This window comes from Anser cygnoides, chromosome 16 (genome assembly GCF_040182565.1).
Source record: "Anser cygnoides isolate HZ-2024a breed goose chromosome 16, Taihu_goose_T2T_genome, whole genome shotgun sequence".
In the NCBI taxonomy this organism is placed as follows: Eukaryota; Metazoa; Chordata; class Aves; order Anseriformes; family Anatidae; genus Anser; species Anser cygnoides.
In genome coordinates this window covers 11,494,375-11,511,886 of record NC_089888.1, presented here as the reverse complement: position 1 = coordinate 11,511,886, position 17,512 = coordinate 11,494,375, and the positions used below count along the sequence as shown (strand labels likewise).

The following is a 17,512-nucleotide window of genomic DNA, read 5'->3' as shown; positions in this document are numbered from 1 at the left end:
CAGCCAAGGTGCCAGTTCTCCACGGCTTTTTTCTCTTTACAAAAAAAGGCAAAGTCTTTGCAAAGCTCTCCTGCAGCTCGCAGCTGGCCAGCACATGCCCTGTGCAGCCGCACGGCGGGATGCTGGGCACGCCGCGATGCCGCAGGGATGCTCTCTGCTGCTGCAAGCTGCACGGCCCCATAATTTCTGGCTTTTGCCAACAGATTTACGTGGTTCTGGGGTTGCACACTGGGATGGATGTCCTCAGTGGGGTCATTTGCACAGGAGGCTGCAGAGTCCTGGATAGGGCCATGGGCTGCTTCCCCATCCTCCTGCCAGCTCCGCAGCACAGGGGGGCTCAGCACGACCCCTCTGCAGGGTCTCGGGGCTGTCCCACAGGGGGAGGACACTGTCCCCTCTCCCCAGCTCCCATCCCAGGGCTGCTCCCCGCAGCCCCCGAGCTCCCACATCACCTCTCCCCATCCGCCGCAGGCTGAAGAACGGCCAGGATTACTTTGCGGGCTCCTCTGTGTCATTCTTCACTCAGATGCCCAATATTTCATCATCCACCTCAGTGAAATGTATATTTCCCTTTTAAGAGCTCTCCTAGAATAATATATTTTTTTATTATCGTGACAGTGAGGGCTCCTGTTGCCATGGTTACGTGCCCTTTCCTAGAGCAAGAGCTTTCTGGGTGTTTGAAATTCTGTTATTTTTCCTGATCTACGGGGTTTGATTCTTTTTTAATTTGGTATTTATTCCCATTATCATCATCTGAAACAACAGGTCATTTATATTGCATACGGATGTGTCACCACTACGGTAAAGCCTTCAGAAATCAGCTTCTGCTTTCAGAAGGAAATTTGGGGGGGGGGGGGGCAGAATCTACCGTGCAGCATTGCTAATATATAGTATAACAAAAACATGGAAACTCCGAAAGGGGCTCATCTGTATCTCTCCGCATTATACATTAAATCCCATTCCTGGCTTCAGGACTCCTGAATACGCATTATAAAACGAATTCCAATTTTATGTGGTTTTCATACTCTTGCTGCAGAACAAACCTCTATCTTCTGGTTGTCGTCTCAGCTGTCCTCAGCTCCTGAGCCTCTTGAATCCTAATCTACTTTAGAACACAGAGCGAGAAATTAAATGGATATATTCAATGGAAATAGACAGATAGATAGATAGACAGACAGACAGCTAGAAATCAATCCAGCTTTTACCTCCAGCATTTCCTGGCAGGTGGGTGCTGTAACATTTACAAAGGTATCACAGGTAGACAATTACAGGGACTTTCCAAGACACGTCGCACCTTGGGGCCCTGGCGGTGCAGGATCGCTCAGCTGCCAGCGCAGGCTGGGGAGGAGCAGGAATATCCCCATTTTACAGAGGGGGAAGCTGAGGCACAGAGTGGGCCCAAAGCAGCTGAGTGGCAGAGCTGGGATGAAAACCCCTGGATTTCCTTGGCTTTTTGATGACTTTTTTCCCCCTGCTTTTAATGAGACTATCCATACCAGCTGCTTCGTTCTGGGGCGAGGAGGAGGACAGAGGTGTCACCGGTGGGCTTGCTTCCTTTCACGTCATCACGATGGGATGGGGTCGGGCCCGTTTGTACCCGCAGTGTTGGTGTCGGCTCCCGCACAAGCGAGGGCCCAGGACAGGCCTGCACGAGGCCGTTCACCCCAGGCTGCCTCCCACGGGCCCCGCAGTGCTCGATGGAGATCTCCTTGAGGTCGCTGTGCCTCTGAGCGTGGTTTCAGCGCAGTGTGACGTACCTCTCACGTGGAAGGGGCAAAGGGCTGCTCGCACCTCGCTCGAGCCGGGCAATTTTGTATTGCACCGTGTTGCCACAGAGATGTCACGCAGTGGGCCAGGAGGGGACACCGGCACACCCCCGGCAGACGGGCACAGCGTGGGCACGCAGAGTAAACAGAGATTTTCTGTAAGGAATGAAAGGAAGAGGAAAGCCTGAGGAAGTGGCAGCCCGGTGGGCACAATGCAAAGCAGGAATTACGTGGTGCCAAGCTGAGGCCCCTGCAGGTCCGGGGCCGTGTCCCCCACCCATGTCCTCAGGTCACCAGCAGAAAGTAACAGCAGAGCAGCAACTGAAGGCTGCACGGACATCGTGCAGGCAGCACCCTTATTCCTCCAAGCAAAATATTTCTGCGTGCAGCCACACCAGGAGATGCCGTTGGACGTCAAGTGGTTGCACAAACAGATGCTGCTCCTCGTCCTCCTGCAAAGTCCTCAGGTGACAGCCTCCGGCAGCAGCACGCTGTTGGCACTACGGAAAAGCCGCACCCCGAGCGATGCTGGGCTAACGTGGCAGTAAGGAGCGGTTTGGATGTCCCACGTCCTGGCCTCAGCATCCCCAGAGAGCCCGGTTCCACCCAGCGACGGGCTGCGGAGCCCACCCCTGCCCAGGCTGCGTATGGGGGCGCGGAGCAGGAGCACCCGGGGGCACCCAGGCACATGCCCCGTGCTCGGTTTTCAGGCAAGGATGCAGCCGAGGCTGACCAAGAGGAAACATCCTCATTACCGACCTGGCTCCTTAACATTTAATGTAACTTCCCCGCTGGGGAGGATCACCCGCGCTCACATCCATCAAATGCCAAATCCAGTTTCTCCGCACCCAGCACAGGCGCTGGCTCCGGGATCGCCAGCTCCAGATGAATATTGACTTTTTAATGACAAGTGCTCCAGTACAAATACCATGCAATGCGATGCAGGCCCCGGCAGACAGCTGATGGGGGCCGGCGCGTGTGTTATTCGGCAAATGAATTATTTGATTCCCGTTCCCTGCAGCATGCTGTCTGTTAGGAAATTTTCATTTGGCCTCTCTAACGTGAGAACCAATTGTAAATGTCAGCGCTAAACGCTCAGATTTAAGTGTTAGGTTGTCTTGTTTGATTACAGCGCTAAAAGGTCAGAGCTGACTAATGAAAAGTACAGGCGGGAGCGGGAAGGAAGCCGGGAACCTCCTTCCTTCCCATTTGCCATCCGTTTCCCCGGCACTCACAGCGCCTTCAAAACCCCCTTTACCTGCGCTCTTCAAGTCCTGGTGGCCAGATGAAGCCTCGGCTGCACCAAGCCCACTTAGCTTCACAAATCTGCTTTGCATCTCAGCCCATCAAAAGCATGCCAGCTCCACAAGCTGAGTTCATTGCATTTATTTTAAAGCCGCTTTCAAAAATATTAGTTCTCGTGCCATGAAAGCACCTGGAGGAACAAAACCCCTGTGAGCTGTTGTTCCTCCCTGGGGAATACAAGCCACGGCATCCCCAGGGGATGACATGCCCACACATCTGAACATCCCTGGACATTTCCATCAAGCCCGCAGAGCAGAGAGCTGTCATCTGAGTAACTCGGTCGGGCTGCTGGCATCATAACGTGCCATGAGAAACCAAACCAGAGCTTGGCCAAGCTCACCGTAAGGACCGACAGTGCAGGATCCAAGATGGTGAGAATTAGGAATTTTAGGAAAATTAGGAGTTTTAGGAAACAGATACTTTAGGCAGCCAGGAAGAGCTGGGGGGGATTCTTGGCTGATGCTGTGTGGGAAGCAGCAGTAAGAGCAGAATGAGGAGCTCCAGCAGATGTGGGATTTCCCTTTTTTTTCTAGCCTTGGCTCAGCTGGAAGCCAAATTCCCAGCCCCATGCACAAGAGGAGCAGCCATGGTGCTAAAACGCAGAGTTCCCCCTGGCCTCCCTCCCACCGTCCGCGATGTGATACTCCTGGCCACGAGCACAGGGGCTGGCCTCACCCCAAACCTGAAGCACCTCGGGTACCCAGGCTCGGAGAGACTCACAGGATCCAACCTCCAAGGGCAGACACTGGGAGACCCCACCAAAAAATATCCGGGGGAAAAACTCACCGCTCCGTCACCAGCACTGAATGCGAAAAAATCCAAGAAAATAAAGCTCCATCTCCAAGCTGAACCATTTTTTCCACTGCCCAGCGATGGAGCAGGATGGCAGTTTGTAGTCTATGAGATTAATAGGAGATCTGCTTGGGACTGGGAGTGATTCCCTGTTTTATTGGAATGAACCCCAAAGAGTAATGGCTGTAGGGCAGGAAGAGGAAGGTAAATTGCAGTAATAACATTTTTCCTTGTGCAGACATGCTTTTCATCATAGAAAAATACACCATCTGTTTCTAAATTACTTGTTGTATTGATTTAGCAGTTAGTAACATGTTGGATTTTTTTTTTCCTTTTTTTTTTTTTCTGCAAATCCATTTTGCAAGACCTGGAAATCTGACAGTGGTGTGCATTAAGAAGCTGGGTTTGTGGACAGTGAGTGCCAGCAGCCACGGGGCTCCCTGCAAGGGCACGAAGCGGGCCCCCTCCTCTCCTGCCCCCCGTCCCACCAAGACAGAGCAGCGCAGTGCTTACGTGCCCCATCAGACCTATTTTTTACACCACGTAAGACGTTCTTCTGCTTTCTTCCTGCTCAGATCTCATGCACCTCACTTCCTTGGAAGTTTTGCATTTTGACTGCTAACACTCACCCCTTTTTTTTTTATTCAGCTTATTTTTTTCCCATGCATCCCAAAGGCTGCAACAGAATCAGGGTCCCCTTTGCGAGGGACCAGCTCATCTTCATTAGGCAAATCATTAACTTCCGTGGCTCCTCTCGAAGCAGACACCCTGCAATCTCACCTGCCGGTGCTACCCCACGCAATAAGCACTCAAGGAGCAGCACTGCCCCCCACAGATGTGGGGATTTCATTTCTCCAAGACCAGCGACACCACTGATGCACCCCACTACCCTGAGCCACGCCACGTTAGCACAGAATAACAGGATGCATGAGCTATCATTAAAAAAAGGATATTTGCTGCTAATTAGTTGCTAATATTCAGTCTGAGTGTTAGGAGCTCTGCTAGGAGACCCCGGTCTCCCCCACGCACACGTACAGGGCCAGGACAAAAGGAAAAGACTAATCCAGAATTTGTCACTTCAGTGATGTGAGCGTGGCCCTTTCCTGTCCCCATGTGTGGATGCTGCACTGAGAGCCCTGCACTGAAACCCCTTAGAAACTCATCAGCAAATTCCACTTGTCGCATCATGAACCCCCGCAGAGGGTCCCCCACACCCCAAAACCAGCACCTCCAACCCGGCGGCATCCCAAGGCAAACCCTGCACTGTGCTTCGTCGCCTGGCAGCAAACACCTGAGGCACAGCCCAGGCAGCACCCACGGATTTTCCACATCAAGCAAAACCAGGAGGCCCTCAGCTCCTGCTGGGTGTGAGCTGCAATGTTTATTTGACCGAAAACAGAAAGAAAAAAAAAAAAAAAAAAGAGGCATTTTCATGCAGAATTTTTTGGTTCATAAAACAAGTTGTTTCCCACCAGCCACCTGATTTCCCTCCCCCCCAAACCGGGAAATAAAATGATGCAGGAGTTGGCAAAGTCACACGAACCGTGTGACCATCCCAAAGAGAAGTGGTTCCTATAGTACGCTGCGATACCGAAAAATTTGGCAAATAAGAGCTGATCTGCAGTTCCCATCTATCCAGCAACGCGGAGCTGACCCCGGTCTGCAGCCCCCGTTCCGAGACGCATGCCCGGGGGACGGACAGACACACGTCCTCGCGCTGGAGAACCTGAGGGTTTCTTCTGGGGTTCAAAGTGGGTGGATGAGAGCTGCCCCATCGGCACTTGTAACGGGGGCGATATAAATATAAAACATCCATACAAACGGGTTCATTGTACAGAAAATATCATCTCACAAGGCACTCGAGTGACTGTGCGGCTCCCACGGGGGCTCCTCCAGCCGAGCATCGTGGTGGGAGCAGGGAGGGGAAGGGGGCACCGCAGACGTCCTGGTGCTGCCATCCAAGAGGGACATCACCGCACTGCTGTCCCCAGCGCCCCGGGGGAGGGTAGCGTGACCCCTCGGGGACTTGTGTCCTGTCCGGATGGCTTCGGGCTGGACTTGGCCTGGAGGGAGGTGCATAGATGTGGCGGGGGCTGGGGCCCCGCTCCGTCTTCACGCCAGCAGCCCCAGACGGGTCACCTTGGCCGAGAGGAAGGAGTGGATGATGAAGACGATGGTTTTGGGGCAGGAGTGGAGGTCCAATTGCTGCAAGAAAGGAGCAGAGGGACATTTGCAATGGGAAGGGCTGTACAACAGACAGCGGGTGGGTGCCATGCACGGGGCAGGTACCGTGCGCGGGGCGGGCGCCCCGCTCCACCTCTCCTCCCGGGCCGGTGGGAGCCAGGGGGAAGCGAGGGCGATGCCAACTCACAATCTCGCCCTCCGGGCCGCCAAAGTCCAAGTAGAGCATCTTGGTGCCGTCGTCGGAGGACATCTGCAGCTTCTCGAAGGGCTGCTGGAGCAGGACGGTCTTGCTGAGCCCCGGCTCCGTGGTGGAGATGGTGAAGCCCTTGTCGATGTGGATGGAGAGGGTGCAGTCCTGCCCCTTCCAGGTGCAGGCTGGGGACAGGGACGGGCTCAGGGACGGGCGCGGGACCCCGCCACCCCCCGCCCCGCGCCCGCCGCGGGACCCCGCTGACCTGCGGACACCTCCTGGGCGAGCTCGGCGGCGCCGTGGGTGCCGTCCACCAGCAAGCGGGTCCAGAGCGCCAGGTCGCGGGGGCTCTCCAGGCTGAAGAGGTGGCTCTGCACCCCCAGCCGGGTGCCGGCACGCAGGGCGAACGCCAGCTCGGCCTCGTACAGCGCCGAGCCCTTGGCCGGGCCCGAGTGCACCAGCCTGCGGCACGGCGGCGCTCAGCCCCCCGCGGGCCGCCAGGGGGCGCCGCAGCCCCGCCGACGGGCCCGGCCATCTTGCGCCGCCCCCCGGGCACCGCCGCAACAGGCCCCGGGCACCGCCGCCCCCAAGCCGTGCCACCGACCCCGGGCACCTCCCCTGTCCCCACGGCCCCGACACTACCCCCAGACGCTGCCACCACCTCCCAGGTTCTGCCACCAAGTCCTAGGGTGCCCGCCGCCACCCCCAGGGCACTGCCGCCACCCCCAGGGCACTGCCACCACCCCTCGGGCACTGCCACCATCCCCCAAGCTCTGTCACCGTCCCTGGGGCTCTGCCACCGTCCCCCAAGCTCCACCACTACTGTAGGACACTGCCACCAACTCTGCGGCCCTGCCAACACCCCTGGATGCCACCACTATCCCAGGACACCATTATCCCTGGCCACAACCGCCATCCCTGTGACACCGCCACCATCCCGCCACCATCCCTGGGGACATCATCGCTATCTTTGGCCACAGCTGCCAGCCCTGGGACACCGCCACCATCCCTGGGGACACCGCCACCATCCCTGGGGACATCATCGCTATCTTTGGCCACAGCTGCCAGCCCTGGGACACCGCCACCATCCCTGGGGACACCATCCTGAGGACACCGCCACCACCCCGGGGACACACGCAGGACCTACCTGGTGGCAATGAGCGGGTAGCTGTGCACAGGCTTGCCCAGGGCATCGCGGCTCTGCGGCAGGCTGCCGTACAGGAGCAGCTCCTTCTCGGTGAGGACGGCCAGCAGGTTCCTGGTGCCGGCACCGGGGAGCTGCGAGGAGCCGGGGTCAGGGCTGGCCAGGGACCCCTCGGCAGCAGGTGGCAGGGGTGGGGGGGACACGGGGGTACCTGCTCGGTCAGCCAGCCCACGTGCCTGACGTCCCTGCCGCCCGCCGTGCCAGCACCCACCAGCTGTGCCCGCAGCTCCTCCTTCACCCGCGGCAGCAGCGCACTCGCTGCGCCCTGGATGGCCCCAAGCCACGACTGCGCCGTGGCCTCGTCCTTTGCCCGCAGGAAGAGAGCCACGCGCCCATCCGCCGAGCACACCTCGAGGTACCTGCAGGGACACGGCCCCGCTGGGTCCCCACCGGCCCTCCATGGGGCACCCCGAGCGGTGGCCGGCGCGGTGGTGGTGGCATCACCCTGACCTGTGCTCCGGGTCGGCGGGGAGGCACTTGCGGGACACGTAGCACATCTTCAGCGGGACGGTCCGGCTCTCGCGGGGCGGCAGGACGGGGGACGACCGCTTCTGCTGGCCAGAGGGAGAGGGGTCCCAGCTGACGGTCGCCCCCGCCGCCGAGTTCTTGAAGTAGGGCGAGATCTCCTTCATATACTTCACTGGAAGAGAGGTAGCGCCCAGTGAGAGCATGGCGTGGCGGCCACATCCTGCCCACCAGCACCCACCCACACTGCTGAAACCCCTCATGCCTCCTCCACCATTTCCCCAATCCCCCTGGATCCACCACCCATGGGTGCTGCTCTGGGTTCCCTGCAGTCACCCCACACCAGTGCATGGGGCATGCTGCCAACTGCTCTGGTGAGCTGAGCTGGGCTAAAAAAAAAAACCTTTTACCCTCTTTTTTTTTTTTTTTTTAACGTGGCTCAGGTCACAGATCCAATTTCAACCTGGACCCTGTTTGCCAGGGCAGCACATGGAGGCGTGGGGTGGGGAACGGGCAGGAAGCCCAGGCCAAAATTACACAGTCCAAATTGTGCTGGTACAGCCGGTCCCGCGGCCAAGTGGGAACAAAGCAGTAATAGCTCTCAAATACCATGGCTTGGACCCAGGAAAAGCCTCGAACTGCGTGTGCACAGCTCACATAACCCTGACTGGTGAGTTAGAAACCAGGGACGAGAAATCATCTTTAAGTGCCCAGCGAGTCAGAGTCAAACATCAGAGCCGCTGTACCACAGCCCAGCTCCGGAGGTTTAAGAGAGGGGGAGATGAAAGTTACAGCAAATTGATGGGGCCCCACAGGCACAGCTGGAAAACTGGGTCAGCGGCTCCCAAGGCTGATCCAAAGCACGGGCAGAAATGCTTTGGTTGGGCACAGCGATGCCCTGTGTGCTGTGGGGCTGGCTGATGGCTCTGGGGAAGGGCTTTCCTTGGGTGGCCCTTGGGAAAGGACCAGGGGACAGACACGTGCCTGCTGCCACGTCCCAGACCGTCACAGCTGGTTTCACCCCGGGCTTTGCAGCTGACTGTCATAGGTGGCACACTGGTGGACCAGCTCCACTGCAGCAGCAAAGCCAGAGCGAGCGCTCCTAAACCTCAAAATCCCCAAATCCAGCGTGCGAGCTGCAGTGGGGGCACCACGGGGAGAGGCAAAGCCCCAGGGCATGAGGGGACGTGCCCCATGGGGGGACACGGCCCCATCACCTCGTCTCACCCCGGTGGCAGTGCTGAGCCCCAGCCCGGCTGAGCCGCCGCTATAAAGGGCTGCGATGCCGCTGCCGCACGTGGGTCGGTCACCCCATGGCAGCCCCGTGCCTCCCGGTATAAATAGCCGCCGCGCTCCCGCAGGCATGCGAGCTGCGCTGGAGGCTGCCCTGGGCCAGCAATCCTGGCAGCAGGACCTGTCGTTATTCGGGTGCTTGGGAGCTAATTGGATTCCACAGAGATGGGCGTTCATCTGCGGGCACCGGCACATGCCGAGAGCCGGCCGTGGCAGCGATAGCGCTTTGGGGCACGGGGACACGCTGCCTGCTCTGCCCCCACTCCAAGCCCTCCCTCCCTGACGCCACCCCCGGTAATTCCTTCCAGCATTCCCGCACCACCTGTCCCGCGTGTCACCTCCGGGCAGGCAGGGGACGTCACCGACATCAGCTGTGCCATGGCTGGAACACATCCCGATGGCCTCCGCTCGCGGCAGGAGGAAGGGGCACGGGGAACTAGGCAGCAGGCGATGTTGCCTGACTCCAGGAGGAATTCCACTGAGCCGCTCAGGGGACGGGGCGCAGGGGACCCTGCCCCAGGGGTGCCCTGGGTGAGTTGTGCCAGAGACCCCCACCCCAGCACACACACGACTGCGGAGCCCACAACATGCGCACGTGGCCACCGCGCCCATGTGAAATGTGACCTCAGGCCAGCTGGCTCTGTCCCTGCCCCGAGGACAGTCTGCAAAGCTTGTCAGAGGACCCTGGTGCACCCCAAAAAATTCAGGGCAGGACCCCAAGATCCTAGCACCCACCCCAAGGCATTTCTTGCAGACAGAACAGCCCCGTCCACATGCTCTGCTGCAAGGTGGACATCACAGCACGGACGCATGGCGGAGAGGCTCACAGCTATGCTGCTGGCCAGGGCCTCGTTGTTTGTCCCCAAGAGGTGAGAGCTTTCCAGTAGCACCTGCACAGCATCGCAAGCCAAAGCGCTCCGGCTGCAGGAGCGGCCATCACATCTGGAAGGCTTCCAGAGAGGTCCTGGGGATCCAGCTCCAGCCCTAATGAGGTCCTAAGCCCATCTCCGGCGGGCCCCTCTCTGCCTCGGAGCAACACTGGGACCGACGGCGCAAAACTAGCACATGAAATCACAAGGCAGAGGTGGCCGGTCTCCCACAATCTGCCAGGGGAAGGCGAGGGGAGGTGAAGGTAGGACAGGGACCCTCACCACCTCTGCATCATCCTAAGGCGGGTCCGAAGTCTCCATCGCCGTGGTTAAGCCACGTGAGCACGTGTGGCACTTCCTAGGGCAGAGCCCAGCCGCCCAAGTTGCAGCTTCTCAGAGCTGCTGCTGGGGGGGGTTTGCTCTTGCAGGTTCAATCCTGCACAGCTCCGGCAGGCATAAAGCCAGGATGCTTGGCGCCCGTGGGCACCTGATTTCTGCTTCACCGCACAAATCCGGGTCACCGCCACCCCAAAAACTCCAGCCACTTTGGTCCTGTGGTATTTTCTCCAGGGCCAGCCGAATGTTGCGGACATTTTACATCTCACACCATGCACATCTCCACCCTCTGCAACTGCTGCAGCCAGAACCGGGCATCCAACAGTTATTTTTTCTGAATTTCAACCTTCCATGCTATCCCTTGGCCAAACAAGTCCTGGAGAACTGCTTTGTACCCAGAGCAAAAAAAAAAAAAAAATCCAATGAGGGGAAAAATAAGGTCAGGCAGAGCGCCTCTCCCCAAAATAACAATGTAATATAAAAACAAACTCCTCCTGCAAGTATGAAGATTGCAGCTTGGCACATGCAGAGGCCTCCTGGCAGGGCACGCCGGGAGGTTTCCGCACATCATCGCGCCCGGCCAGGACTGGCAGTGCAGGGCCGGATCCAGCACGTGGGGCACTTCTGGCGCTGGGACTGACGCGTTTCAGTGCTCAGCTCGGCCGTTTTGGGGTTCCACCTGAACTCATCACCCCGATCAGCGATCACACAAGGAGTGTGCAAACTCTCCCGATGCTGCTGCGTGCGGTCGCTCTCCTAATTAGAGCAAGACGAGAGCTTCGTTTCCTTCACGTCACTTTGTGAACCGCCCTTAAAGCTCCAGGTCTGAGAACAAGCTTGGCTGGGAGGAGAAAGGTGGTGTGAACACGTGCTGGCTGTGCTGAATGACTCCTTTTTGGTATGTCTGGCAAACGTAAGGGAAGTCAGAGCTAAATGAAGAGATGGGGAGGCCCAGGGGCTGCGGGGACCCCGCTGTGCTGCTTGCCCTTGTCCCCGGCTGTCCCAGCACAGATGTCACCAACCCTCTGTGCCAGGCTGGGGCACACAGGGGACATTTCTGGAGCTAACTGAAACAGCGTGGGGCTGGCCCAGAGCTGTCTGCAGGGCCAGGGGACAGCAGGGGACAGCCAGCCCTGGACACTGCCAAGGCACAGGGTTCTGCGAGGGAGCATAGTCGGCACCAGAAGGCACCTGCTGGACGCTAAGGTCGTCGTGCTGCTTTTCACTGAGCCCTGGAGCAAACCCAAGGACAAGAAAGGAGCAGGGGAGTCCCCTGTCACCACCCCTCTGGCTTCAGGGCAGCGCTCTGCCCCCAAGCCCCGCCGCACTCAGAAAGGAGCGGAGATGGAGATGCCGTGCGCACGTGCGACGACCAGCGGCTGCCCGCAGCACCCCGAGCAGCACCGTGCCACAGGAGGGTGACGGCAGCAATCCAAACCAACCAAAAACATCACGGCAGGAGCCAGCCCAGCTCTCCTCCTGGAGCAGAAGTGTGCCTGCCGGGAGCTTTCATTTAGGAGGAAGCCCGGCTTCTGCAGAAATGTAGGTGCCTCCCTGCAGGGCGGCCTGGAAGCACCCACCCGGCTCCCCAGGAAGAAGAGGAGGAGGAGGAGGTTGGTCCGGGAGAGAAGTTGTTCTCTCGAGAAAGGGCAGCCCATCTCCACCTCCCGCAGAACCTCCAGCAGAAAGGAAGCCCATGCCAAAGTAAAGGATGAAAAGAAAATAACAGAGAGAGGGTGGTCTGAGTGCAGCGGCCACGGGGAGGAATTTCAGAGACTTCCAGAGAAAGAGGCTCTTGTATTTCTCTTTGGTCAGAAAAAAAAAATAACCCCCCTATCTGCTCCCAGCAGCTGTGCAGAGCAGCACATTCCTCAGGCTGAAGCATGGTTCTGCGGCTCCCAGGAGAGGAGGAACCCACAGCAGAAAAGGGCTGAGCAAAGCGAAAACTGAAAATCTGGAGATGACACAATCTGGGGAAGGAGCAGGAAAGAAAGCGCCGCGGAGGTTGCTCACAGCAGAAGACACAGAGCTCTTCTTTGTCCAGGCACAGCCCACAGCGCTGCCCCCAGCCGAAAACCTCCCTTTGGGACCTGCAGCCCTAAAACCGCACAAGAAAGTGTCTCGGGCTCCAAGACCACCTGGGGCAGCCCGCAGAACCATGCGGCCCCACTCTGGCCAAGGGTGTGGATTTAAATGGAAGCCATGGGAAGAACATGGAGCTGACCACTGCCCCCGGCACCGAGGACCTCGGGGTGCAGCCGTATGACAGAAAAGTCACCCGCCCCATAGACCTGCCCCAAATCTCCCGTTGCAGCCTGCCCATGGTCCCTGCAGCTGGGGCACAGCCGCCGGGCACCCAGCGCATCCCTCTGGCTCCGCGGGGGGACCCCTCCGGCTCTCCGTATGAGCAGATAAGCCACTCTGCATATATTGTTTCCCATTTAAAAGAGTATGCAAACGTGTATGCAGATGCTGTGCCACCCCCAGGCTCCCTGCACGGCTCCAGCACACCCTGGAGTGTCGCGGGGTGGGCACCCAGCATGTGGCTGTGCAGGAGCTCTGCGGAGACGGGCATCGGCAGCCCAGCAGCAGGAGCGCCCCGGTGCCACCTCGGCCCCTACCTTCCAAGACGACTTCCTTGCCCGTCTTCTTCAACGCCTGCACCGCCTCGTCGTGCGTCGCCTCGGACAGGTCGGTGCCGTTCACGGAAAGGATGGCATCTCCCACGTAGAGCGCCTCGGTCTGATCCGCCGCCAGCCCCTTGAATATCTTGGATATCAAGATTGGCATTTTATTCTCTCGGCCACCTTTGAACAGAAGGGAAACCAAGCGGTTACGGACGTACAGACGGGGATGCTCAGGTTCCAGCCAGCCCTGCAACGACCACGCTGCCCTCCGCATCTCTCCCTGGCAGTACCCAACATACCGTGAGGCTTTACAGCAGCTGAAGATAATTGCTCCCAAAAAACCTCCGAATGGTTGCAGATTTCCTTGTGGAGCAAACACATACCTTGGCTGTCTCCCCATCAATTTTGGCAGGAAACCATGTCATTATTTGCATTATTAATCGTGTGCGCTGAGCAACCATCCCTGCTCCGAGGACTTCACGATCTAAATGGATCAGGCAGCTGAGTGTTTGGAGAGGCAGAAGAGCCAGGGAGAAGCGACCCGACCTGGGTATTTGCTCCCCTCTGCCCAGTGGCTCTATTTACCTGCTGCTTTCCATTCTTCAGCCTAAAAGGATGCTATTCAAGCCTCCCGGCAGCTTGAGGAGATCAATTTGCACATTAACTTTTGAACCCGCGGGGAGATGCGAGCAGCCTGCAGGCGCGGGAGCAGCAGCTACAGCAGCAGGGCGGCAAGCAGGGAGCAGCAGTGCCCGACGTGCCCCGCGCCCCCCGGGACAGCCTGTCCCCAGGAGCCTCCCCGGGAGGATCCCTCATCCGAGGGGGAGAGCCCAGCGCTGCGTTATCACCCCGGGGCTGCTCCCGGCCCTGCCGCAGGCATTTCCTCGCTCAGATTTCTGCCAAGCCGCTCGAGGAGCAGAGGGCTCCGGTTATCAGCTGTCAGAGGCCCCCGTGGGGGTGCTCCGAGCTGCTGAGCCCACCCTCGCAGCAGGGAGTCCTCGGCTGCGCCCGGGCTGCGTGCACGGACAGGGAGCTGCTGCCAGGAGCGTCTGCGGTAGCCCCAGCAGGATGGCACCCTGACCCCAAAACACCAGAAACTTGAGCAAAAAAGCTTAGGCTGGCTGGGGTGTGGACCCAGCCACAACGCTAGGGCCAGAAGGGTTTGCTTCAGGTTCTGCCCCTCACGTTGCCCCTGGGCCATGGACAGGAGCAGCAGGAGCTGGTTGGCACGAGGGGCACCAAGCTGCCAGAGCCCCTCAGCTCCCTTCTCCGTCATCCCCTCCACACCCCCGCAGGGCTTGCTGCTGTAGGAAAGCGAGGTTAAACTGCAAGAAGGGGGCTGCTTTTTAATACGAATAGGAAAGCATCCGTCCCCCCCCCTCAGTTAAGGCAGAGTAACGCAGAGCCAGGGCTGCCCAAGCGGCCGTCACGCTTTGCAGCTCCCAGTTTGGATTACGGCTCCTTGGTTTCCACATACGTCACTGCAAAAATAAAGTTTTAGCTGAACCAAGTAACGTTTCTCCTTTCCTGGGAGAGCCTCGGAGCCAGCGGCAGCTTTGCAGCCAAGGGGTTGTTGCAAAGGGGGTTTTACGCTTCCCAAAAGGGCTGGCAAGCTCCGGCGTCCCAAAAAGCAGCCGGCAGCACTGGGTTTTGACCCAGTCCCCGCACAGGGACACCCACAGCACAAAACCTCCCCGCGGCGCCCGCTTACGGAGCGAGCTGGAGGCTCCGGGGAGGGGAAGCCACGTCAGGAGGCGAGAGCCACGCTGCCACCGTCCCCAGGCCCCCCCACGCACGCAGCCCCACGACCCCCTCGGCCACGCGCGGTGGCAGCCCCCTGGACTGAGCTCCCCCCGCACGGAGTTTCCAGCAGAGCTCAGAGCCTCGTGAAAGCCAGCCGGGGCCAGAAGGGCCACCCTCGCCCCGAGAAGTTTCCAGCCCCAAGTTGAGGCATAGCCAGCCGGGTGCAGGGCGGGCAGCGGCTCTAAGGGGCCCCCCCGGCTCCCCGGGGCTCCAGCTCCCAGCACGCTCAGCACCCCACAGACCCGCGACGGCTCTGGGGGGGTCACAGGCGTTTCCTTCGGGGGGCGGACGGGCACAGGGGCCGGCGCTCGGACACAGGGACCGGGGGACACGGGGACATGGGGACACGGGGACACGGGGACATGGGGACACGGGGACACGCCGGAGACGAGGACGAGGACGCACGGGCGAAGCGCTCCCCTCGGCTGCAGAAGGGGCAGCTTTTTGTGCACGTCCCACCTGCTCCCGGAGCCCCTGTCCCCGTGTCCCCCCCGCTCCCGGATGTCCCCGTGTCCCCCCCCCCCGCTCCCGGAGCCCCTGTCCCCGTGTCCCCCCGCCCCCCCACGCAGCCCCCTGCCCTTCCCCACCTCCCCGGGCACTGAGCTCGGACGCTGCCCGACCCCCCCCCTTCCCTCCCCCTTTCCCCGGACCCCTCACCCCTCACCCCCAGCCCGCTCGGAGGACGCCAGCGGCGGGCCCCCCCCCCCGCCCCAATCTCACCTTTGATACTGATGCCGAGCCCCCCCACGTCCTGCTTGACGACGTGCACCGTGCGCCTGATGTTGGCGAGCGCCTCGGGCACGCCGGAGCCCCCTTCGCCGCCGTTCAGCTGCGCCGCCGGAGCCTCCCCGGGCCCGGGGCCGTCGGCGGGGCTCACCCCCAGCGAGTCCTCGGCCAGGGTGAGGAGGACGCGGAGCCAGTGCCCGCCGGGGCCGCGCAGCTCCAGCAGCCCGCTGCGCGGGGCGCGCCTGCCCGCCGCCATCTTCCGCGCCCGCTCCGCGCCCCCCCGCGCACCGCCCCCGGCCCGCCCCGTCGGGGCAGCGCCGCGCCGCCGCCGCTCGGCTGCTGTGGGGCTTTTTTTTTTTTATTTGGGGGGGTGGGACGGCCCCGGGCTGCCCGCCGAGCCGCCCCGCGAGGGGCCGGGGAGGGCTCGTGGCGGGGTCGGGGCGCGGGGACGCCGAGGGGGCTCCGCTGCCGGGTGGCCGCGCCCGCGCCCCCCGCCCCGCTGCGCTTCTCGGGCCCCGAAGTAGCCGGGACCGGCCCCGGGGTTTCTCCGAGGCTGCTCCCTGCAGGGCCCGGGGGTGGGCGCCTCCCGGCGGCCCCGCGCTGCCCTCGGGCAGGGGAGGCAGGGGGAGGGTGTTCGGGGCCCCCCCGCCTGCCCCGCGCTGGGCCCGCTTCTTGAGGACGGCGACGGCGCTTGGTTGTCTTCGGCACACCGGCATTTCTTGCTGCAACCGAGCGGCAGCGATTAGGAACGAAAAAAAACACCCCTCGGCGCATCCCCCCGTGCCCCTCGAGCTTCGGGCAGCTCCAGAGGCCTCCAGGATTGGGGCCACCAAGGTCGCTGAGCTCCAGCTTCTGCAAAACGCCAAGATTCAGAAGAACTTCATCGCATCTACCCGGAACGGGCACGCAGCGAGGGGCTGCAGGGACGGGGGGAGGCAGCCCTTCCCCATCCTCGCACCGGGGAGAAAAAACGTCCCCCCCCACCCCGCTGCCTCCCCCGCAGCAGCAGCTGTGGAATTTGGTGAGGTTGCACCCGAGGGAACCCTGGAGGTTTTGTCCTTACGAAACAGCTCAAATGTTCCAAATTTCCTTTCAATAAAAAAAGTCCGGGGTTTGGTTTAAGCGGCTTCCCGGGTTTGCCTAACGGTGCTGCTTGCTGTAGCCGTTCCCCTCCGCGTCCCTTCTGCACCCGTGCGGAGGTGACGATCCCGTCCCCCACGTGCACCCCGCGGCTCCGAGCTCACTTCGCTTACGGCAGGGGGAATTTTGTCCTCCCAAGGGCAGACAGGGCTGGTTTTCCCCGTGCCATCCACCCCCAAAGCGCTCGCTGTATTTGCCAGCCTGCAAATCAGCTTTGCCTGGATTTTTTTTTTCCTTCCCTTGTTGTTTCCAGCGTAGGTGATTGCTTAAGGCCCCTTTCCCCTTGGAAGTGCTGGTGGAAACCAGAAACGCAGCTTTTAGTGCTGCAGAACGGCACCGTCTGAGCTGCTGGCTTTGCTTTCTCGGCCCTGGCAGCACGGATGCAACACTCGTGCGTGGATGAAGGGAGCAATCCAGAGCACAGCAATTCCATGTAAAGGGAAAAACCTCATCTCGCCCCATCCTGCTGGGATGCAGAAAGCAGCTGGGTCCCCAGGGCCCGCCTGGGGATGAGTTCACCTCCCTGGAGCTGCAGCCTCGCCCAGAGCCGCTCCTCGTCCCAACCCAGAGCATCATTTATCTCCCCAGAGCCGCCCAGCATGGGCTTCGGCAGCACGAGCACGTGGAGAGCAGGGGAGAGTGGGATGCGGGATGCCACGAATCACCCTCCTGTGTCCTGCAGACACGGCAGAGCTGTTGGCCCAGTCAGGCTCGGGGACAGCCACCGCTGTCACCGCAGGAAGCCTGTGTCACGGACACTGTGGCCACACAGCTGCGGGACCCCCTCTCCCCTCTCTTTTTCAGCAGCTTTA

General features: G+C 60.3%; 1 protein-coding gene across 3 annotated transcripts; it reads right to left on the bottom strand.

Annotated features, from left to right (window-relative positions):
* Positions 1 to 5,219: 5,219 nt before the first annotated feature.
* On the bottom strand, positions 5,220 to 15,853 carry SNTA1 (syntrophin alpha 1). Of its 3 annotated transcripts, none has more exons than XM_066978305.1 (8): positions 15,555 to 15,853; positions 13,026 to 13,211; positions 7,892 to 8,081; positions 7,593 to 7,800; positions 7,385 to 7,515; positions 6,503 to 6,699; positions 6,235 to 6,422; positions 5,220 to 6,068 (listed from the first exon to the last, which is right to left on the bottom strand). In XM_066978305.1, exons 1-8 carry the CDS (start codon positions 15,814 to 15,816, stop codon positions 5,976 to 5,978), a joined length of 1,455 nt encoding a protein of 484 aa, XP_066834406.1. In that variant the 5' UTR covers positions 15,817 to 15,853; the 3' UTR covers positions 5,220 to 5,975. The 3 variants fall into 3 exon arrangements, with proteins under 3 accessions (XP_066834406.1, XP_066834408.1, XP_066834407.1); XM_066978307.1 differs by lacking the exon at positions 15,555 to 15,853 and adding an exon at positions 13,617 to 13,922; XM_066978306.1 differs by lacking the exon at positions 15,555 to 15,853 and adding an exon at positions 13,331 to 13,484.
* Between the last annotated feature and the right edge of the window lie 1,659 nt (positions 15,854 to 17,512).